Source organism: Gorilla gorilla, chromosome 13, assembly GCF_029281585.2.
Source record: "Gorilla gorilla gorilla isolate KB3781 chromosome 13, NHGRI_mGorGor1-v2.1_pri, whole genome shotgun sequence".
In the NCBI taxonomy this organism is placed as follows: Eukaryota; Metazoa; Chordata; class Mammalia; order Primates; family Hominidae; genus Gorilla; species Gorilla gorilla.
In genome coordinates this window covers 126,665,610-126,689,779 of record NC_073237.2, presented here as the reverse complement: position 1 = coordinate 126,689,779, position 24,170 = coordinate 126,665,610, and the positions used below count along the sequence as shown (strand labels likewise).

At 50.6% G+C, this 24,170-nt stretch overlaps 1 protein-coding gene across 1 annotated transcript in view; it reads right to left on the bottom strand.

The window, feature by feature from the left end:
- Positions 1-22,227, bottom strand: part of HMCN2 (hemicentin 2) — a 170,223-nt gene extending 147,996 nt beyond the window's left edge. Inside the window, exons 1-4 of the mRNA XM_055351348.2 lie at positions 21,889-22,227; positions 3,222-3,292; positions 2,581-2,739; positions 1,588-1,710 (exon numbers count right to left, since the gene is read on the bottom strand). Coding sequence (XP_055207323.2) covers positions 1,588-1,710; positions 2,581-2,739; positions 3,222-3,292; positions 21,889-22,141 — 606 coding nt within the window. The 5' untranslated portion in view covers positions 22,142-22,227. The remainder of the gene's footprint in view (positions 1-1,587; positions 1,711-2,580; positions 2,740-3,221; positions 3,293-21,888) is intronic.
- Positions 22,228-24,170: the final 1,943 nt, after the last annotated feature.

The window sequence follows — 24,170 nt, the reverse complement described above, 5'->3', positions numbered from 1 at the left end:
TGCAGCTCGTAAATATACACATACAAAACCCTCTCCCAGAGGCAACAAAGCAGGACTGGCTCAAGGCCATGGCCAGCCTCAGACACCCTGCATCTCTCTCCTTCCTCTTACCAGGGACTTGAGCACGAGGGACCCTGTCCATTCACCAGCTATTTAGCCAGCACCTGCTCTGAGCTGGGAAATGTAAAGTGCTGGGAAGGCTGCGGCCATCGGGACTCACGGCCCAGCCCCTGGAAACTTCACGGCCTAGTGACATTTAATAATCGCACAGTTATAAAGTTATGATTATGCAAAGTAGCACAGGGAGCTGGGAGGGGCACACAAGGAGACCTAACCTTTTTTTTTAAGACAGAGTTTCGCTCTTGTTGCCCAGGCTGGAGTGCAATGGCGCGATCTTGGCTCACCACAACCTCCGCCTCCCAGGTTCAAGCAATAGGAGACTTAATATTGAAAGGAAATCAAGGAGGGTCTCCATGAGGAGGTGCGCTTAAGCCAAGACTAGGAAGGTGAGAAGGAGCCAGGAGAGGAGGAGCTCGAAGAACGGGCCGCACCAGCAAAGGCCCCTGGCGAGGAGGAGCGTAGGACATTGGAGAGATAGCAGAGAAGCCAGCAGGGCAGCAAGTTTGGGCAAGGGGATACCAGGGGGACCATAAAGGCAGAGGGGTCAGATAAGGGGCTGGACATTCTCCAGGGGACAAGCGGGAGGGACCTGGTGGTGAGATGTGCCTGTGCGGGATCCAGTGGTGTGTGGGAGCCACTTGTGTAGGCTCCGGAAAGCTGAGTGTCAGCGTCACTTCCCAACTCTGACTTGGAATCAGCCGAGGTGGGAGAGCATTTACACCACGGAAATGGGTGTGTTTGTCCTTTCCGGAGAGAGCGCTGTTAATCATTTCCCAGCTGGCCCCTGAAAGGACCCTGTGCTCCTTGGAGGGGATGGGAGTGTGGGGTGGAGGGAAAGCAGGGACAGCCCTGAACAGGATGATACCATGGAGCCCTGAGAGGAGGAAGGACAGAGCCCTGACCAGGAGCAAAGCTGGGTGGCAGATGCCTGCGGAGCACTGGGCTCTGAGAGAACGCAGATCCCGGCACTGTAGGCCGCACAGCAAGCCAGGCCCTCCCTGCCCAGTGCCCAGCACCACTGCCTGAACCTGAGAGCTCCTGTGTTCCTCCACCCACCGCAGGTTCCCTGACTCTGGGGAGACACTCAGAAGATGCCCCATACCCACATTTCTGCCATAGTCTCTGGGGCCACCTTGTCAGCCTGGACCAACTGCTGAACCCAGGCCATCCAAGGGGCTGCGTCAAGCCTCAGCCTCTTTACCTGCACAATTTTGCCTGGAAACACGGAAGCACCTGCCTTTGGGACAGGTGGAAGGGTTTGGCGAGATGAGATGATGTGGTGGCGCCTGAGCACAGCACGTCCTGTGCCTGCCACAGGTGTGCACCCAGTGCTGCTCAGCTATATAGATGTCCCTGCATCTCTGGATGATTGACTGTCATTCAACCACCTGGAGCCACAGGGATGGCCAATGTTCTCACCGTGCCCGAGTGATGGGCTCCGGGATGGTGCCCCCTCCCGGTGCTCACCTCTGTCACTTGCTGCTTGTCCAGGTGGAACACCTGCCCAGAGCTGGTGGCAGCGATCTCCTCATAAGCCAGGTAGCCAGGATGGGTGCGGTCACCACAGTCCCCCGTCAGCACAAAGACCACCTGGAAGATGGACGTGCAGCCTGCTCTCGACTTCCCTGGCCGGCTGCTTCAGGGGTGAGCAGCAGGACCTCGACCAGGGTGGAGTGACCTGGAGTGGGCCCTCTCCTCTGTCTGTCACATGTATAGAATGACATATGACACATGAATAGAAGGGAAAACAGAAGTGCCCATCTCATGGGGATCAGGAGCTGATGCAGGACAAGTGCTCAGCACAGGGCCAGGAAAACAGTAGGTGCTCCATATCGGGAACTGCTATTAAATCAACAATAAAGACGAGCGTGGAAGTCGACTCATCTCAGAGTGGCCCCTGGAGGCTGCAGACTTAGAAGAACCTTGAAGAACCCAAGCAAGTTCTAGACATGGTGGCAGAGAAGCAGTCCCGGCCCTGTGGATCTTGCCCAAGGATGCCAAAGAGCAGGCTCTTCTCCCTCCCTCGATCAGGTCCCCTCTCCCAGCCCTCACTGCAAAAGCCAGAAGCAAGGGATCCGACAGGTTTTCCAAACCCTGAGACAATGGCAAAGGGGACATGAACGGCAGAGAACAGGAGCAGAGGCGATGCCAGGAGGAAGATGGGTTGCCTAGACTTTGATGGGGGTGAAAGGAGTAGGTGGTGTGGTCTCCAACAGAAACAAGCTGCGCCAGGGAAGTGTGAGCCCTGGCCCGGGCCTACAGCATGAGAGCACACTCACACTTCCTGGGCCAACTTGGTTCCGAGGCTCTGGCCACGCATGGCAGAGGCTGGACCCAAGGCTGTGGAAGAGAAGTGCCCAGCTCTGCTCTCCAGGAGGTGGCTCCGGTGGTGAGAGAGACCCCAGCTTCCTCGGGACCCCCGGAGGACCCCAACTGGGCCCCCACAGCCGGCTCACCCACCTGTGATTGTTTGACCTGCAGGAGCCGCAGCAGCTCTTCCTTCTTGTGATAGTCTTTGGCGCGGGCATCCGAAAAGACGTAGATGAAGGATCCGGGGTTGGCAACCTCCACGGCAGCCTTAATGGCCCCCACACTCATCTCCGGGCAGTCACCACCTCCCTGGAGGGCAGAAGCATGTCAGCAGCTGCCACCTGCCTCCTCCAGATGGGACCCACCCAGGGATATCTCCAAAACCACTGGGCATGGGGAGTCACCTTGAACTGTCACCTCCTGCCCACCCAGTCACTTTCTTCCCGGAGACATGATATAACATCCAACCTGCTTTAACTGTAGATAAGCAGCATCATTCATCCATTCATTCATTCATCCATGCAAGAGTGACAGGGCTCACCCCCACGGAATCTGGCATGGAGGGCAGTCACTACACCAATAAGCCCAGCACCGTGACGAGTACTTCGAGTGGGCAAGGATGCAGGGGGCAATGGGAGCAGCTAACAGATGGCCTAAGGAAGCCACACATTCGCCCAGGAGGAGGGAGAGGTGGAGGCTGGGCAAGAGGGAATCACTCGAAGCTATCTCCCCAAACCCTCTTGTGGGACACAGACTGGGAAGAGTGGGACAGAGGGTCAGGGGCTGCCCACCTGCACGTAGAGTTCTCTCAGCTCCCTCTGAAACACTGTGGGGTCCGCCGTGAGGGTCACTGGGCCAATATCTGTGGAGAAGAGAGAGGGACGCCCAGATGGGCTGGGACTCCTAGACACACAGCCCGGTGGGGTGGTTTGTCGGCGACACGAGGATGGATGTTCAGAGGAGCTGAGGCTGGCACACAAGACGGGGAGAGATCAGGGAGCAGCTCCCGGAGCTGCAGGATCAGACCAGAAAACAAGGTCACACCACTCTGCCCCATGCCCAGCACCAAAGCAGGACCCGAGCTCCAGGGAAGCAGAGGTGAGGCAGAGGGCAAGCCCCAGCTCCTCCCTCCGGACAACAGCTCCCAACCTTTGGTGACCAAGACTCTCCTAAGAACCCCCACCTCCAACATCCCACCGGCTGCCAGTCAGTGGAGAAAGAATTCTGGGAAGACAAAGAAACAAGAAGCAAACAAACAATCCATTCCGGGACACACAGCAACTCTCCAACACCAGCTGCTCAACAAAAGAAAAACCTTCCAGAAACCCCATCTATGTATGAGCTCATTTTAAAAAGAACAGCAATAAAAATGACAAAGATTGACTGCACTCAAGGTTGGCAAGGATATGGAGCAACTGGAACTTTCATTCATTGCTGGTGGGAACACAAAATGGTTTAACCACTTTGGGCGACAATGGAAGTTTCTAAAACGTTACACGTGCACCTACCATGGGGTCCAGCCATTCCACACCTAGGTATGTCCCCAAGAGAAATGAAAACATATGTTCACACAAAGGCTTGTACTCAAAGGTTCATAGCAGCTGTATTCACAATAGTCCAACACTGGACACAAGCCAGATGTCCATCATCTGGTGGAGAGATAAACAAACTGGTAAATTCACAGAACCAGGTTGTCCTCAGCAATAAGACAGGACAACTACTGATATAGGCAACAACAGGGGCACCTCCCACACGAGAGAAGCCAGACACAAAACAGCACACACAGTATGGTTCCATTTATAGTAAGTTCTGGAACAGTCAAAATTAATCTAAGGTGAAGAAAAACAGAACAGAGGTTGCCTGAGGAGCTTGACTTGGAAGGAACTGTCTGAGACAGAAACATTCTATATTGTGATAGGAATGTGGGATCCTCAGTGTATCATTTGTCAAAAGTGTGCAGCTAAGATCGGAGCATTTCAATGTATGTAAATTTACCCCATAAGCAAAGCACTAGAACAAATGATCGTCACTGAGTGGGGGTTGGGGGTGGGAGGAGGTACAGACGAGACGAGAATGACGGGGCTGTTTAATATTTGGCAATGCTGGGTGATGGGTACATGGAGATTCATTATTATCTTCTACTTATGTTGTATATGTTTGAAATGTTCACTAACAAAGAGTTTTTTTAAAAAAAAAAATAGCAGTAATGGAGATCCACGCCAACATAAGACAACACTACCAGTGCTGGACAGCAGGGCTGGCATTCCGGGGAGCCTTGAGGATAAGCACATAGTGGGGATTGTGTAAGGTTGTGTGGACATCAGGTTTCTTAGGAAAATATTTGAGTCCTCAGTGCACTCTATGTATTTTATTTTACTTATTTATTTATTGAGAAAGAGTCTCGCTCTGTCTCCCAGGCTGGAGTGCAGTGGCATGATCTCGGCTCACTGCAACCTCCACCTCCCAGGTTCAAGCGATTCTCTTGCCTCAGCCCCCTGAGTAGCTGGGACCATAGTCATGTGCCACCACACCCAGCAAATTTTTGTATTTTTAGTAGAGACGGGGTTTCGCCATGTTGGCCAGGCTGGTCTTGAATTCCTGACCTCAAGTGATCCACCCACCTCAGCCTCCCAAAGTGCTGGGATTACAGGTGAGAGCCACTGTGCCCAGCCTCAGTGAACTCTAATAACAGACTATTTTTAGTTCAGGAATTCTAAATTCCAGTTGCTGTAAACAAACTTTCATTCTCAGTAACCAGTTGGCAGAGCTCAGTCTTTCTTAGAAAGGAAAGCCTGTAGAATTATCCAGCATGCCTCACAATGATCGAGGATGAGCTGACACCAGCTTCCCCCGTGGCCCCGGCCCCTCTGCTCTGTGTTTATCCGTCTCGTCCCACCCTGTCCTCCCTCACCTGCCCTGGCCATCCCCACCACGTCCTTTCCTCTGAACTACACAGTAACGAATTCAGCCCAACTGCAGCAGCTCAGTCCTCAGCCTTGGAGCTCAGCCAGATCTGATTGGAACCCTTCCTTTCTCCTTTTTGGGCTATGGGGACTCTCAGACAGAGCTCACTTCACTGCCCCAAGCCTCAGTTTCTTCATCTGTAGAACGAGACATGTAACAACGCCATTTCTCCTGACCAAGAACCATCACTGTGAGAATTCAGTGAAGCCAGGTAGCTAAACCCCTGGCACGGAGCTTAGCACGCAGCTTGGCATGGAGCAAAGGCTCAGCAAATGGGAAGAGGCACTGCTAACGTGAGCGTGCCCTTGGCCAGGCTCCAGCAGGTGTTCTCACACAGTGCAGTCAAAGACAGTGTTGCTTCAATATGAGGTCCTCAAATTCTACTTTGACTAAGAGGAGCAATCATTTCACCCAGTGCTGGTTATTTCATTGTTAGGTAATCACCCATATTCATTGTGAAAAGAAATTAACATGACATGAATGATAATGACAGTTACTAAATACCTTGTAAGTGCCAGGCTATGTCCTGAGATGCTTCCTGTGTATCAGCTCACTGAATTCCTTCTAGCACCTGGTAGGTCCAAGTCTTTTTTTTTTTTTTTTTTTTGAGATGGAATCTTGCTCTGTCACCCAGGCTGGAGCACAGTGGTGCAATCTCGGCTCACTGCAGCCTCCGCCTCCTGGGTTCAGGTGATTCTCCTGCCCCAGCCTAGTAGCTGGGATTACAGGTGCCTGCCACCACACCCGGCTAATTTTTGTATTTTTAGTAGAGACGGGGTTTTGCCATGTTGGCCAGGCCAGTCTCAAACTCCTGACCTCAGGTGATCCGCCCGCCTCAGCCTCCCAAAGTGCTGCGATTACAGCAGGCATGAGCCACTGCGCCAGGCCTTTTTTTTTTGAGACGGAGTCTCACTCCATCACCCAGGCTGGAGTGCAGTGGCACGATCCTGGCTCACTGCAACCTCCAGTTCCCAGGCTCAAGTAATTCTTGTGCCTCAGTCTTCCAAGTAGCTGGGATTACAGAGGTGTACCGCCATGCCGGGCTAATGTTTTTGTATTTCTAGTAGAGACAGGGTTTCACCATGTTGGCCAGACTGGTCTCAAACTCTTGGCCTCATGTGATCCACTTGCCTCGGCCTCCCAAAGTGCTGGCGTCCAAGTCTTACCCACATTTTTACAGAGGAGAACGTGGAAGCCCAGAGATGTAACTTGTCCAATGACACACAGCCAATAAGTGGCAGTGCTGGGATATGAGCCCAGGTCCGGACGACCTCAAGAACAGAGCTCTTCTTAACTCCTGCTCTCAGGGAACTAGACATAGAAATTCCTGACAGGCAAAACAAAGCAAAACAAAAAAGGGAAGGGGCACAACTGCCTGTATTTTTTTTTTTTTTTTTGAGACAGAGTCTTGCTCTGTCACCCAGGTTGGAGTACAGTGGCACAATCTCTGCTCACTGCAACCTCTGCCTCCCGAGTTCAAGCCATTCTCCTGCCTCAGCCTCCTGAGTAGCTGGGATTACAGGCGCCTATCACCATGCCCGGCTAATTTTGTATTTTTAGTAGAAACAGAGTTTCACCATGTTGGCCAGGATGGTTTCGATCTCCTGACCTCGTGATCTGCCTGCCTTGGGCTCCCAAAGTGCTGGGATTACAGGCATGAGCCACCGCGCCTGGCCAACTGCCTGTATTTCTACCAACCAGAGATAATAATTTTCATTTTTGTATATAACCTTTAATTTTTATATTCATATATTTAAATGTATAAATACATCTTACAAAAATACATACTATTTTAAGCAGAATTTTTATTGAAGTATAAATAACATACTATTTCTAACCTGATTCTTTTCACTGAACAAGTAAGCATGAGCAAATTTTCAGAAAGTTACTCAGTCAAACATCATTTTAATAGGAAGGATCTCCTGGACCAGAGAGCCCTGGAAAGGATTTTAAGGTTGGCCTCTGTCTCAGTTTCCTATTGCTTCTGTGACAAATTACTAGAAACTTCATGCCTTAAAACAACACACAGGCCGGGCGCAGTGGCTCACGCCTGTAATCCCAGCACTTTGGGAGGCCGAGGCAGGAGGATCACAAGGTCAGGAGATCGAGACCATCCTGGCTAACATGGTGAAACCCTGTCTCTACTAAAAATACAAAAAAATTAGCCGGGCATGGTGGTGGGCGCCTGTAGTCCCAGCTACTCGGGAGGCTGAGGCAGGAGAATGGCGTGAACCCGGGAGGGAGAGCTTGCAGTGAGCCGAGATCGCGCACCACTGCACCCAGCCTGGGTGACAGAGCGAGACTCCGTCTCAAAAAAAAAAACCAAAAAAAAAAAAAACACACACACACACAGCTATGGAAGTCAGCAGTCCTAAATCCAAGTGTCAGCAGGGCTGCATTCCTCCTGGGGGTTTTAGGGGAGGATCAGTTTCCCTGCCTTTTCCAGCTGCTAGAGGCCTTAGATCATGGCTCCTTCCTCCATCTTCAAAGCAGCAGTAGGGCGTCTGTCTCTCTCCTGTGCTGCTGTCGTCACAGCTCCCTCTCTGACTCCAAGCTTCCTGCCTCCCTCTTATGAGGACCCTTGTGATTATAAAGGGCTCACCTGGATATTCCAGGACAATCTCCCTTCTCAAGAGCCATGACTTTGTCACACCTGCAAAGTCCCTTTCACCATGGCAGGTCACACATTTGCAGGTTCTGTGCATTAGGACAGGCACATCTTTGGGAAGATATCATTCTACCCTACCACGGCTTTCACCATTTGGTCTTCAGCAAGAATCAACTTCAGAAAACTCAATTTGACCACAACCTATGTGCCAAACATAACAATGTTGAGGGCCGGGCGCGGTGGCTCACGCCTGTAATATCAGCACTCTGGGAGGCCCAGGCAGGCGGATGAATTGAGGTCAGGAGTTTGAGACCAGCCTGGCCAACATGGTGAAACCTCGTCTCTACTAAAAACACAAAACTTAGCTGGGCGTGGTGGCACATGCTTGTAATCCCAGCTACTCAAAAGGCTGAGGCAGGAGAGTTGCTTGAACCTGGGAGGCAGAGGTTGCAGGAAACCGAGATTGTGACACCGCACTCCAGCCTGGGTGATAGAGCGAGACTCCATCTCAAAAAAAACAAAACAACAATGTTGAGGAGGAAGAGATCTGAAGACCCCCACCTTTTTAAAGATGTGGAAACTGAGGCCCCAAGAGAAGACAGCCCCTCCATGTCAGTGGGGAAGATCTGGGGCAAGAGTTGACTGGATACATCATGCATGCAGTGACCCTGTCTCTGTCCTTCACCACGGCAGGTGGCTCATGCCTGTAATCCCAGCACTTTGGGAGGCCGAGGTGGGTGGATCACAAGGTCAGGAGTTCGAGACCATCAGCCTGACCAACATGGTGAAACCCTGTCTCTACTAAAAATACAAAAATTAGCTGGGCCTGGTGACGCATGCCTGTAATCCCAGCTACTCGGGAGGCTGAGACAGGAGAATCACTTGAACCCAGGAGGTGGAGGTTGCAGGAGCCAGGATCACGCCATTGCACTCCAGCCTCAGCCTGAGCAACAGAGTGAGACTCCGTCTCAAAAGAAAATAGGGTCTCAGGCTGGGTGAGGTGTGGCTCACGCCTGTAATCCCAGCACTTTGGGAAGCCGAGGCGGGTGGATCACCTGAGGTTGGGAGCTCAAGACCAGCCTGACCAACATGGAGAAACCCCGTCTCTACTAAAATACAAAATTAGCCGGGTGTGGTGGTGCATGCCTGTAATCCCAGCTACTTGGGAGGCTGAGTCAGAAGAATCGCTTGAACCCAGGAGGCAGAGGTTGCAGTGAGCCGAGATCGTGCCATTGTACTCCAACCTGGGCAACAAAAGTGAAACTCCGTCCAAAAAAAAAAAAAAGAAAAGAAAATAGGGTCTCATTCTGCAGTCCCAGGAAGGACATGAATTTTGGAAGAATACTTTTCAACGTTGTACAATGTCCAGATCCACAAACGTTTCATTCCAATGCCTGTTCCCTTTGCCACTGACTATACTGCCTCCAAAAACAATGATGGCGGCCGGGCGCAGTGGCTCATGCCTGTAATCCCAGCACTTTGGGAGGCCGAGACGGGCAGATCACGAGGTCAGGAGATCAAGACCAACCTGGCTAACACGGTGAAACCCCGTCTCTACTACAAATACAAAAAATTAGCCGGGCGTGGTGGCGGGCGCCTGTACTCCCAGCTACTCGGGAGGCTGAGGCAGGAGAATGGCGTGAACCTGGGAGGCGGAGCTTGCAGTGAGCTGAGATCGCGCCACTGCACTCCACCCTGAGTGACAGAGCGAGACTCCGTCTCAAAAAAACAAACAAACAAACAAACAAAAATGATGATAGTGGTGGTGGTGATGATGATGATGGTGGTGGTGGTGGTGGTGATGATGATGGTAGTGGTGGTGATGTTGGTGATGGTGGTGGTGGTGATGATGATGGTGGTGGTGATGATGATGATGATGGTGGTGGTGATGATGATGATGGTGGTGGTGGTGGTGGTGATGATGGTGATGGTGGTGGTGATGATGATGATGATGGTGGTGGTGATGATGATGGTGGTGGTGATGATGATGGTGGTGGTGGTGGTGGTGATGATGATGGTGGTGGTGGTGGTGGTGATGATAATGATGGTGGTGGTGGTGGTGATGATGATGGTGGTGGTGGTGGTGGTGGTGGTGATGATGGTGATGGTGGTGGTGATAATGATGGTGGTGGTGGTGGTGGTGATGATGATGATGGTGATGGTGGTGGTGATGATGATGGTGGTGGTGGTGGTGGTGATGATGATGATGATCGTGGTGGTGGTGGTGGTGGTGATGATGATGGTGGTGGTGATGATGATGGTGGTGGTGGTGGTGGTGGTGATGATGGTGATGGTGGTGGTGGTGGTGGTGATGATGGTGGTGATGATGATGGTGGTGGTGATGTTGATGGTGGTAATGGTGATGTTACCATTGTTTTGATGTTTACTAAGCACCAAGTTTTGTTCTAAGCATTTGACATGCATTTGCTCATAAAAGCCTTACAACAACCTATGAGGTCTACTATTATCCTCATTTTATAGATGAGAAAATGGAGGCTCAGGGAAGTAAAGTGAGCTGCCCAAGGAATTACAACCAGGAAGCAGTAGAAATGAGAGTCCAGTCTAGGTCAGTCTGACCCCATTTGCAAGCTGTCAACCACCCATGAAGCTGTAGACACTCAGAACTCATTCCCCAGACCCTTGTCCTGTGCCTGCAGAGGGAGGGAGGTTCATGACTGAGGGTGGGCACTTGCCAAACAGCTGGGCAGATGTGGCGTGCAGTCCCTCCGAGTAGGCCCGCTGGCTGCAGGGATGATTAAACCCATGACCTTGGCTCCACTCAAGCCCTCTTCCAGCATGTGAACCCCAGAAGCCTGGCCTGGAACCACCAAGCCACAGGCGGGGTTTTTTCCACTGGGCAAGAGGAGGGTGTGGGGCCAGCCCCATGAACTGTCTCAGACATGTGAGGAGCACGCATGGGTGGAACGGCCTAACCCCTCACCCACGTGGTGCCCCACCTCCTCGCCCAGCTTCATGTGTCCCGGTGGACACGGTCAAGGCTGCAGTCAGGCACTCAGAACCCAGTCTCAGAAATATCTCAGGCCGAGGCCTCTTCCTGGGGCCTGTCTTGCCCCTGCTTCTCTCTCCAAGTGGGGCTGGAATTTTGGAGCCAGCCCTGGATCCACATATCCCCCTCCTCCAGCTGCAGTGACCCCAGGTAGGTCCCGCGCTCAGCCACCACCATCGTCAAACCACCTCCCCTCCCCAAGACTCAGCTATCCCATCTCTAAAGGGCAGGGGTTGGAGAAAGTGATGTCAAGCCTGCTAGAATTCAGACAGCCCCTGAGCCCGTCTGGGCAAACGTGATTCCCTCAAAGACACCCTCAAGGGACAGACACAATGGCACAAGAGCCAACTGGGTGGGTGGTTCTGCCCAAAGAGCCAAATGGCTCCAGAACCTTTATCTGCCTCCTCTTCAGTGTCCAGGAGTCCAGCAAGCAACTCTCCTCGGGGCCTCCTCCCCAGGGCCTCTCCCTGAACACCCAGTGATGGAGCCCAGCTCCACCCTGAGTGTCCCTGTCAACTCCACCTGCTAATGTTCAATCAAGGAGATATTTCTGCCAACCTCACAGCCATTGTTTCTGCTGTTCCCTCTGCCTGGAGTGCTGTTCCCCGTCCTGCTCTGACCCTCCCCCACCCACCCAGCTTCTCTCCACCTCAGCTTCAATGTCACTCCCTCAGGAATGTCATTGTGGGCAGCCACAGCTGTGATGAGATGCCTAGGAACTTGGCTATTCACCATGGGCCTTTCTGGCTGGACTGCAGGTGCCAAGGCAAGCCAGCACCCTGCCTGGCCCCCAGGGGCCCCTTGAGAATTGAAGATGGAGTAAGTGATTAATGGGTGCAGGGGGATCCCCAGGAACCAGACCAGGTCAGGCTGTACAGGCTGACCTGACACACCCAGCCACCCACCCCTGCCCCTCCAGGGACCTCCTGCCCTCAGACCCATGGCTTCCTCACCTTTCTGGTCCTCCCCCTGCAGGCACCCTGGGCCATCTCTTTCTAGCACCCCTCCCCTGCACAGTTCCTCACCTGGAAAGCCCTTTGATGAGGTGTTATTTGGCCCAGCCAGGCCACTCCCCGCCAACCCGTCAGGCACCCTGGGAATGACAGGACATGCCTAGTCCAGCTCACACCTCACAGGCCGCTCAGACCTCCAGGCCTCCAGGCCTCCAAGGAGGGACGTGCCCAGGGCCAGGTTAAGAGAGTGAATTTTCCCCTCAGAAGAAGGACTGATGGTTTCTATTTCATGAGGCAAGGCTGGTTAATAGCAATGTCACGGCCGGGCGTGGTGGCTCACGCCTGTAATCCCAGCACTTTGGGAAGCCGAGGCAGGGGGATCACTTGAGGTCAGGAGTTCGTGACCAGTCTGGCCAACATAGTGAAACTCCATCTCTACTAAAAACACAAAAATTAGCCAGGCATGGTGGCAAGCACCTGTAATCCCAGCTACTAAGGAGGCTGAGGCAGGAGAATCGCTTGAACCCAGGAAGCAGGGGTTGCAATGAGACAATATCGTGCCACTGCACTCCAGCCTAGGTGACAGAGCAAGACTCCATCTCAAAAATAAATTAAAAAATAAAAATAGCAATGTCACTCAGGGTGACAATAAAAATCACAGGTACACACACACAACCCGGAACATGCAACCAGAGTCCCAGCCGTTCCAGCTCCCAGGCAAGTGTGTGGCCCAAACACATCTGCTCTGCCCACCTGCATCCTCACCTCTGACCGGCGAAAGCCACTTCCTCCCTTGGGAAAGATGATGGAGCCGCAGGAGCCCCAGAGACACCCAGGGAGAAACTCCAGAAGACTGGAAGGCCACCAATGATCAACGAATGCTGATTAAGGCAGGACACCATCTCCCACCTAGGAAACTAGCAAAAAAAACAAGGAAAAAATGGCAGAATGATGTCCCGGATGCTGGCGGGGGTGTGGGGAAACACAGTCTCATCTTCCGTGGGTCCAGGTGCAAGATGGCTCAGTGCGTTTGAGGGCAGTTGGATGGTGTCTTTCCAAATGGAAAATGCTCCTATACTTTAACAAAGCAATTTTATCTCTGGGAATCTATTCTGTAGATATGTTTGCAAATATGTGTGTGTTTATTTTGAAGAAACTGAAAGCAGCCTATTTTCCACAGTAGGGGGATGGGTGGGTAAATTAGGCTAATTCCTCCAATGGCATCTTATAGAGTCATTAAAAACAATGGGGAGGATCTCTGTTTCCTGACAGGAAGAGATATTCATGCCATATTATGTGGGGGGAAGAAAGCAAGTTGTAAAATGCTTTACATACTATAATTTTTTAACGTTGGTGTGTCTAACACGAGTGAATGTATACACATACATGCACACAAGATCTGGAAGGACACCAGAGTGTTAAAAGTGTTTTCACCTCTTGAGAGTAGTAGTAGAATATTTTACAAGCATGTATTAATTTTGCGATTCTTGAAGGGAATGGATTATTAACTGAAAAAGCTAAACCCTGATGGTAAAACTTGACAAAAAATACAAAGGAAAAACACCACTTACTGATTGCACACATGAAATGGAAAAAGGCAAAACCTCTAAGCAAAATGCTGGAAACTATCATCCAGCTGTATATTAAAGAATAATCCACCGTGACCAAACAGGACTTATGCAAGAAATGCAAAAATAGTTGAAAATTAACGCATTGGCCAGGCGCGGTGGCTCACACCTGCAATCCCAGTACTTTGGGAGGCTGAGGCGGGCAGATCACCTGAGGTCAGGAGTTCGAGACCAGCCTAGCCAACATATAGTGAAACCCTGTCTCTACTAAAAGATACAAAAATTAGCTGGGCATGGTGGTGCACACCTGTAGTCCCAGCTACTTGGGAAGCTGAGACAGAAGAATTGCTTGAACCAGGGAGGTGGAAGCTGCAGTGAGTCAAGATCACACCACTGCACTCCGGCCTGGGCGACAGAGTGAGACTCCGTCTCTCAAAAAAAAAAAAAAAAAAAAAAAAAAAAAAAAAAATTAATGTATCACATTAATAGGTCAACAGGAGAAGGATCTTATAAACATTGCAACAAAGCAGAAAATCACTTGCTAAAATTCAACACCCATCCCTGTTTGGATTTTTTGTTTTGTTTTTGCTTCTTCTTGTTTTTTGAGTTTATTTTTTTTTTAGTAAAATTAGGAATGAATGCATCTTCTTTCACTTGATGACAAAAACTCAAACCAAGAATCAACATCATACAATGAATGAGTGGTGCAAAATCAAAAGCAAGACAAGATGGCCGGGCGCGGAGGCGCACGCCTGTAATCCCAGCACTTTGGGAGGCCGAGGCAGGCGAATCACCTGAGGTCAGGAGTTTGGGACCAGCCTGGCCAACATGGTGCAACCCTGTCTCTACTAAAAATACGAAAATTAGCTGGGCGTGGTGGTGCATGCCTATAATACCAGCTACTCAGGAGGCTGAGGTGAGAGAATCGCTTGAGCCTGGGGGATGGAGGTTGCAGTGAGCTGAGACTGCATCACTGCACTCCAGCCTGGGCAAGAGAGTGAGACTCAGTCTCAAAAAAAAAAAAAAAAAGCAAGACAAGATAACTGCAGCCATCACCATTATGTGGTATTGTTCTGACAGTTTTCGCTGATAAATAATACAAAACACTTAAAACGTGAAATATTTGATTGGAAAAGAAGCGACAGTATTATAATTTGGACAAGCTGTGGCTCTCAACCTAGAAAACTGAAGACATTAACAAAAAATTAGAAGTAGTTAAAAAAAACTTTAGTAAAAGAAGCTGGAAAGAAAATTAATATATGAAATGAATTCCTTTCCAACATACTAGCAATACTCATTTGTAAAAAATGTAATGGAAAAAAATCCTGGGCAAAATAGTAACAAAACCCAAACTATCTTAAGATAATCTTTAAAAAAAAAAAAAGGGTGGAACCTATGAGAAAAAAAACCTGAATCTTTACAAAAAAAAAAAAAAACTATGAATCTTTACTAAAAGAGATAAATGTGAACAGAACAAGAGGCATGTCTGATGGATGAGAACAATAGAGTTTTTTGAAAATGATAACTCTTTCCCAAAATCAAGATTTAACACAATTCCAAGAAAAATCACAGTAGAAAAAAATTTTTGGAAGTTGACAAGTTTTTCTACATGTCATCTAAAAGATAAAATTCTCAAGAAGCTTTTGCAAATGAAGAATATGAATAAAAAGAAGATGCTCGGCCAGGCGCAGTGGTTCAGGCCTGTAATCCCAGCACTTTGGGAGGCCAAGGTGGGTGGACCGCTTGAGCCCAGGAGTTCAAGACCAACCTGGGCAATATGGCAAGACCCTGTCTCTACCAAATATGTATACACACACAAAAATTAGCCAGGCGTGGTGGCATGTGCCTGTGGTCCCAGCTACTCTGGGGGTGAAGTGGGAGGATCACCTGAGCTTGGGGAGATGGAGGCTGCAGTGAGCCATGATCGAGCCACTGCCATCCAGCCTGGGCAACAGAATGAGACCCTCTCTCAAAGTTTAAAAGAAGAAGAAGAAGAGGCCAGGCATGGTGACTCACACCTGTAATCCCAGGACTTTGGGAGGCCAAGGCAGGAGGATCCTTTGAGGTCAGGAGTTCAAGACCAGCCTGGCCAACATAGTGAAACCCCATCTCTACTAAAAATACAAAAATTAGCTAGGCGTGGTGGCACACATCTGTAATCCCAGCTACTAAGAAGGCTGAGGCAGGAGAATTCCTTAAACCCAGGAGGTGGAGGTTGCAGTGAGCCAAGATTGCGCCACTGTATTCCAGCCTGGGTGACAGGGTGAGAGTCCATCTCAAAAAAACAAAAAAAAAAATTTATTTTTTTTTAAAAAGAAGAAGAAGCTGAAGAAGGTGTTGGCCTAAGTAATTTTGGAAATGAATGGAGTCTGTTAAGACTAAAAGCAAAAGAACTGTATTCTAGTTAATAAAGCTGTTTCCCATGGGGGTCCTACTCAACAATTCTGAAACCACTTTAAATGTATACTGGAACTAAACAGTAAAGTAAAGGGATGGTGGGTGGCAGGGGACAGGTTTCTGACTGTTAGACGTGGAGGTTCTAGATAAGGAACAGGAAGAGGTTTGACTCTCCATATACCTAATACATCTAATCCAATATCGAATATAAATTAGAGTTGAAGATATCAGCATGAACTCATGTTTAGCTTAATATAGACACGGATGATTACATATAAAACTATTTATAGATACAAGTACAAACACAGGTTATATATACAACATACATCTCCTTGCCCTGTCAGCTAAGGGAGGTTTTAGAAGTAACGGCACCTCAGTACCAACAAACTCACTTAGCACGGATATCCTGGTTTCCAATCACAGGAACCAGGGCTCCTTGGAGAAATAGCGAATTCAAGGACTGAGGCAGGAAATACCTAAGATGAGCCTGGAGCCTCTACCAGTGCCAGAAAGTAGGAATGTGGAAAAACAAAAACAAAAACAAAAAACACACGTGCACAACAAGAGGGGTGTCCAAGGGACACAGAAACCAACTGAACAAGCTCCCGATGACCACAGTCAGAAACATTTGAGGAGCAAAATAAAGTGGTTTAGGATCATAACACAAAGTATAAAATAGCTAGCCATGATTCTATGCTGATGTAGATAAGTGATTGAATTAATTAATAAATGGAGCAGAAGAGACAACTCTCATGCAGAATAATTCCAAATAATCCATGTAGATAGATACTCCCCCACCAAGGACGTGGATCATGGCTCCCCGCTTTTTAAACGTGGGCTGCACACAGTGACTCTCTTCCAGAGAGCCCAGTATGGAAAGAGAGAGGGGGAAAAGAGTAACTCTATAGTGGAGAAATCTGAAAAATACTACCCGAGTCAGGCAATCAAGCTTAACATCAACAGCGTTCCATCACTGTGATAGCGTGTGCTCTTGATATGAGACGATGAGAATGGTATTTTAATGCTGGGTCTTCCTCCCAAAACATTACCCAGTCTAACTGGAAAAAAACATTAGGCAAATAATGACTGAGGGAAAAGAGCTGACCAGTATTCCTCAAAACTGTCAATTTCACCAAAACGAAAGTAAGCCTGAGAAACTCACAACCTGAGGAGCTGAAGAAGACACAATTAATGTACCCTGGATGGGATCCTGGAGCAGAAAAAGGGCATTAAAGAAAAACTGAGGAAGGCCGGGCGCCGTGGCTCATGTATGTAATTCCCCTGCTTTGGGAGGCAGAGGCAGGAAGATCACTTGAGGCCAGGAGTTTGACATCGGCCTAGGCAACATAGCAAGACCCCATCTCTACAAAAAATTAGCCAGGTGTGGTTGTGTGCACCTGTAGTCCCAGCTACTCAGAAGGCTGATGTTATTAACATCTTACATTACTATGCTACATTTATCACAACTAATAAATAAATATTGATACATAATTATTAACCCAAGCCCACACTTTATTGAGATTTTCTGTTTTTCTTTTTGTTGTTGTTGTTTTCTTTTTGAGACAGGGTCTTGCTCTGTCACCCAGGCTGCAGGGCAGTGGCACAATCATAGCTCCCTGCAATCTTGACCTCCTGGGCTCAAGCAATCCTCACACCTCAGCCTCTCAAAGTACTGGAATTACAAGTGTGAGCCACTGAGCCCAGCCTACCAATTTTTAAAATTTCAAGTTGAAGAATTAAATGTGAAGAGACGAAAATAAAACAAAACACACACATACACAAACCCTAGAAAATCTGCCTAACTGGTTTTGTGATAGGAAAAAAAAAAAAACAAAACCTTTATAAGCACCTAAGTGAAGAAATCACAAAGAAAAAAAAAACAATAGATTTCTCTATATAAACATTTAAAACTTCAAAACTTCTAAGAATTACAAATACTAAAAGACAAGCAACCAGGAAAAATACTAAGTACACTTAAAAAAAAAAAAGAAACAGTTAGGGCCAAGCATGGTAGCTCATGCCTGTAATCCCAGCATTTTGGGAGGCTGAGGTGAGTGGATCACTTGAGGTCAGGAGTTTAAGACCAGCCTGGCCAACATGGTGAAACCCTGTCTCTACTAAAAATACAAAAATTAGCCGGACGTTGTGGCACGCATCTGTAGTCCCAGCTTCTCAGGAGGCTGAGGCAGGAGAATCACTTGAACCTGGGAGGTGGAGGTTGCAGTGAGCAGAGATCACGCCACTGCACTCCAGCCTGGGCAACAGAGCAAGACTCCATCTCAAAAAACAAACAAACAAACAACAACAAAAAAAAACAGATAACATCATCAACATAAGGTCCTCATTCCAACTAAAAATAAAAGCACTAAAACTCCCATGAAAAAATTTGCAAAGAAACTGACAGTTTACAAAATAAGAAATTCATACCAAAAATATCTAGTGAACGCTTGAAAGACATATTGAACCTCACTAGCAATTGAAACAAGAAGATATCATTTTCCATTTCTGAATTACAAAAGAAAGGTTTTTATATTAATTTCCAGTGTTGGGGGTGGCTGTGCTGAAACGGGCCCCTGAAACGGTTCTGGTGGAAGTTCAATCCCCTGAAACATTCTGGAAAACAACCTGAAGAGTCGTCCCCCCAACTCAGTGTGTTAAAAATGGCCTAGAATTCCACTTCGAGGAACTTAAGCCTACGTAAAAACCAATCAAAGATGCAGACAAAGATTTTTACAAGAGAGTTTCTTAGTAACATTTTAATATAGAAAAACTGAAAACAACCTAAATTTTAGCACTAGATCTTGGTTTCTACTACTAATTTCAAAAAAAAAAAAAAAAAGGAACCAGGGCTCTTTTGCAATGATTAGCAAATTTCTAACTTTTCTACTCTGGGAACATACAACTTTTTAATTTAGAAACTGTAAAATTTCCAAAGCACGGATCTTAGTTTGTCTCCAAGCAGGAACAGTCCAGAACCGCCACAATTTGCCCCGCACCCACCTCTTGGGGTTTAGGAGAGGGGCTTCCTTTAAGAAAACCCTCCCCATGTGCAGCTCTGGGAGCTGGAACAAACAGCTACAACCCGTTTCTCAAGTTCCTCTTCCACCAAAGGGGATTCTATTTGCTGATTCAAAAGGCACAGCCAGGCCTAAATCACAGCTCCAAACTGCTGCTCAGAAGCCCTCGGTGGCTGTTCCCAGCCCATAGAAAGAAAAGGAAATCCAAGTCCGCCAAGGCATCAATCAGCCCTGCAGTTACGGCTGTGTCCAATCTTGCCCTTCCCCACTTTCCTGCTCCACTCCTCCCATGCACACCCAGCTCCCACACACACCTGTCCCTCCACATCAGCCCTCCTGTCCATCCCCTGGTCCTTACCCAGCCAGCTCCACATGCCCCAGGGAGTCCTCTCTCCCTGCTGTGTTCCCAGCACCTGGCATCTGCCAGGCAAACGGCCAAAACCCAGTAAACATTCATTGATGTTCTTCAGGCCCTACTCACAGGCTGCTTCCTCAGGGGGGGTCTTTAGCCCCCTTCCTTGCTTACTGGCCCATGGCCAGGAGTTGGCACCTGAGCCAGCACATGTCACTTTCTACTCCCCACCTGGCCTGTCCCAGAGGGCTACCAGCCCCATGGAATGAACCCTGCCCCTTTACACTGTGAGCCTCCCTGGGCTCTACACAGATCAAGGACTCCATGATGCTGAAGTTTCCCCGACGTCTGAACCTGGGGGTGTCACTCGGAAGCTAATTTGGGGAACCAGGATGGAGAACTGGATTTTTGTTTCATAGGGGATGGAGTGAGGGGGCTGAGCCTGGTGAAGGCTGGAGAACTGCCTGCCAGCTCAGTGCCCAGAGAGGAGAGGGAAGAGCAGGGGTGGGAGGTGGGCCTCCTGAGGCTCGTGGCCACAAATGGGGCAGCGAGGACAGCCTCAGGAACCCTCGTCTGGGCTTCAGGACATGACATCTGGCTCTGAAAGGCTGCTATCCTGCTGGGCCACTGGAGCCACATATTTCAGAGACAAATGTGGGTTATGATTCAGGAATGACGCCACCCTGGCAGGTGGCCTTGGGAAAGTCTCATCAGTGTCCTGAGCCTCAGTTTCTCCAACTGTAAGATAAAGGGGTAGATTCAACGATCTCTAAGCTCCTTCAGTGTGATGTCTTCGGAAGCCCCAGAACAATTCAGAAAGTGGGTGAGAGAGCTGGGGAGATGGAGGGTGACCTGTGTTCCCGCTCAAGTGTCAGAACACACTTCACAGCCCACATCCTCACAACCCCCAGCTTGGTTGCCCCCTGACTCCAAGATGGAAGCTGTCCCTCTGATGTTCCTAGAAATCTTTGTCTAGAGCCTTGGCTTCTGAGCTTAGAGCTGCAGAACCCTGTGGTGCCCAGAACTCCTGGAAGCAGAGGGGCCTCCAAGCCCCTAGACCACAAACTCAGCCTGAAGCCTACGTAGAACTATGTCTTCCCACCGTTTCGTCCATTTTCTAAGAACCTGTAATGGTATTGTGATTAATAAATGCAAATCCCTCTGCAAGGACTTGCTGGCTCATACAGCCAATGGCCACTGTCTATTTCCTCAGCATAAGAACACTCTGCAGTACAATTTAGCAAGGAATCTGTGCGTGTGTGTGTGTGTGTGTGTGTGTGTGTGTGTGTGTGTGTGTGTGTGTTTTATTTGGGGAGGGTTGTTTGTCTGTTTTTTGCTTTATAAAGCTATCCTTGACAGAGGGGTGAATGATAGAGAGATGTGATAAAGCAAAATATGACTCAGAGGCTCTCGGTGGGCATAGGCGGTTCTATGTACGTTTCTCCCCATTTTACTGTAAGTTTGAAATTTTCCATTAAAAAACGCTGGGGAGGCTGTGTGCAGTGGCTCATGCTTGTAATTTCAGCACTTTGGGAGGCCTAAGTGGGAGGATCACTGAGGCCAGGAGTTTGAGACTAGCCTGGGCAATACAGAGAGACTCCATGTCTATAAAAAATTTAAAAATCAGCCAGGCATGGTGGCGTATGCTTGTAGTCCCAGCTACTTGGGAGGCTGAGGCAGGAGGATCACCTGAGCCCAGGAGTTTGAGGCTGCAGGGAGCTGTGATCACGCCACTGCACTCCAGCCTGGGTGACAGAGCCAGACCTTGTCTCAGAAAAAAAGAAGTGTGGAAAGCAGTCCTGCTTCTCGCGGCTGGGAACCTGCAGCTCACTCAGCAACCGCTGTCCCTGGGACTCTCTACAGTGGAGCGCCCAGGGACCCTTTCAAGGGCGCCCCTAACACTGAGCTGCAAGGAAGGGGGTTAAAGGGGAAGCAGAGGTGCAGCGTGCAGGGAAGGAGTTAGGGCGGAACTCAGCTGTGAGAACACAGCAGGTGGAGGCCACGGGGCCAGCACACGAGAGGCGCTGCGTTTCCCCAGGGAACACAGGCGAGGGGACAAGACCAGCAAGGGTGAGTCCGCTCCCCACTGCAGGGTCCGTGGTGGACCCCATTTCGTCTCAAGGCCTGCTTCTGGGAGCTGTTCCGGTCTCCAAGCCTATGCTGGGAGCGAATTCTAAGAATTGGCCAAAGGAAAAGCCCTGCGAAGGCTCATAGCGTCCCAAGTCCTCGAGAGGAATGCCTCATTTCAACATCTCAGCAAGTCTGGGAGGCCATCCTCACCATTTCATGGGTGGGGCCGGTAAGGCGCGGGAAGGTGAGGTCACTTGCTGAAGTCTCACAACGGCGCGGGAGAGCAGGGAGAGCAGGTTCCTTGAGCGAGGGAATGTTCCAGGGGGGTGGGAGGGAAGGGACAGCTGCAAGGACTGCCCAGGTGCCCAGGGTACCCGCAGCGCGGATATGCCGAGAAGGCGCGCCCGCCAAGCCGCGGCGCAGCCCACGACGTCCAGGTGCGTTCGGGGCCAACTGAGGGGGTCGGGCAGGTGAGAGCACCTCGAAGGGGGCGCCCGGCGGGCGGGGGTGCGGGGGCGCTACCTGGGTCGCGGAAGGGCACCAGCGCGTAGTTGGCGATGGCCTGGCTGCGGCGGCTCAGACTGCGTTCCAGAATGCGCGAGGCGCCATCTATCACCTGCATCAGTTCGTCCCACATGGAGCCGGTGACGTCGAAGACGAAGGCCAGGGTGGCGTGCCCCGTGGTGGGGGGCATTACCGTCCCGGGCGCCCCAGCCACTGCCACTGCCGCAGAGACCGCGGTCAGCAGCCGCAGGAGCGGCGCCCCGGGCATCATGCTGAGCGCGGCTCTGGCTGCGGATGCTGCGGTGGAGGCGCAGGTCGGAGCTAGCCGGCCGCCCCGGTGCACACGGCGGCTGCAGGCAGTGCCTTCCTCCGTCGGGCCGCGGCCAGTGCGCGAGGGATAGGGGCGAGCGGCGGGTCCGCCTGCTGGGCGCCCGAGGCGGGTCCTAGAGCCCACCCCGTTCAGGGTCACGGCCCGCCTCCTCCCCTCCCCCAACCGTGACTCAAACTTTCCCAGCCCCACTGTTCGCCCGTCCAGATCCGAGGTTAGGGGAGGACGCGGGGCGGAAGGCAGAAAGGAGCTGGGGCCCCGGCCAGGGCAGCGAGGGATGGGGACGCGCAGGATGCAGTGGACACCTGCGCCTCCCGCCGATGGCGCGCCGGGGGCGGGAGACAGGGAGGGGGAGGCGCAACGGCCCCAGTCTCCCTCCAGCCCCAACTCCCCCCACCCCTGCCTGGCCAAAGCGGACCCTGGCTTCTGCAGCTCCCTCCACCCAGTGCTGTGACAAATCCCCCCACCCCCGCCCCCCAACACACACACAAACTCTGCCATGCGTTTTCCTTCTGCCAGGTGGGCTCTGTGCTTCCCGGTTATTGCAAGCACTACTGCTATTATAATCAACAAGAAGTCTTGTTGTTAACCATGTTCTAAGCATTTTCAGTTATTTGCTTGAAGACTGGCTGCAACCCTAGAATGAAATACTAACCCTAAACCCATTTTACAGAGGAGCAAACTGAGGCTCAGAGAGGTGAAGGCATTTGCTCCAGGTCACTCAATTATCAAACAATGAAGACAAGATCAGAGGCCAGATCTAGAAAGACTCCAAAGGCCCAGGGCTCTGCTGCCTCCCTTGTGTTAAAAGACATTGTCACATGGTCACCTGGTGACTCCAGAGGATGAGGGCTATCCTCCTGCCCATCCACCTCCCCAGCCCCATGGGCTGCATGTGTGGATGCTGCATCCCACATGAGGTGCTGCATCCCACGAGAGGTGCTGCCTGGGACTGGGTTCAGCCTCCTGCTGCGCAGCAGATCCAGATGGGCTCAGGCACAGCTGCTTATCTCAGGCTGTGCTCTGGGGACCTGTTTCCAGGCCTCTCTCCCTGCTGGCCTATAAGCCCCTTGAGGGCACGGCTAGGCCTTGGTCTACACTGGATGAGCCCCTAGTTCCCAGCCCATATCCAAGCACATGGTGGGGAGTCAATAATGTTGTCTAAATAAATAAACAGCAGCTTTTGTGGATATGCCTGGTTTTGAGTCATGTGCGAGAAGGTAGCTAATCTCTTCAATCCCTCCTCCGAGAACACCATGCTCCCAGAGACATGGCTGAGGGCTCTAGGTCTGTGAGTGATGGCGGGGGGGCTTTCTTGAGCCCCTGTCCCTGCAGAGTCCTCAGCCAGGAAGCCACCCCTCCGCCACGCTCTTCCTTCCCTCTTCGGTCTCAGCTCAGACCCCACCTCTGAGGCTGCTTCTGAACCCTTGCCCTGCAACCCACATTTCTCTGAGCCCTGTCCTGGCTCTGACCACACCGTACGGCCCATGTCATGTCTGTGGCCCTGCCTCTCCCACTCTGGCTGTGAGTTCTATGGCAGAGATCCTGTGCCTGGCACATGCTAGGTGCCCAAGGAAGGTCTGCCACCTGAATGGGGCAGCAGGCATCAGAGAAGCTTGGCAGCTGGGCATTGGCCACAGTGGGAGGTAGCACACATCCGCAGGGACTCTGTTCTAGCCCAGAGCTGGGGTCCGAGGGAAATGGTCTCCCACGGAGCTACCAGTCTCGTGGAATATAGTGCCACCAGGTGCCCAGACCCAGCAAGGGAGTGGAACTTGCAGCCAAGTTCACAGGAAGTTGAGTCACCTGCACTTCTTAATGCTGGCTCTTTAAATCTCCCTGGGCTAAGTCTGTGATTACCCCCAGAGTCTGGGCAGGGCTGGGCCAGCTGTTGGAGAGAGAGAGGTCCCAGCTGTGGGAAGGCAAAAGCCAACAGGAGCCAGGAACCAGGCAGGACTCATAAATGGTGACA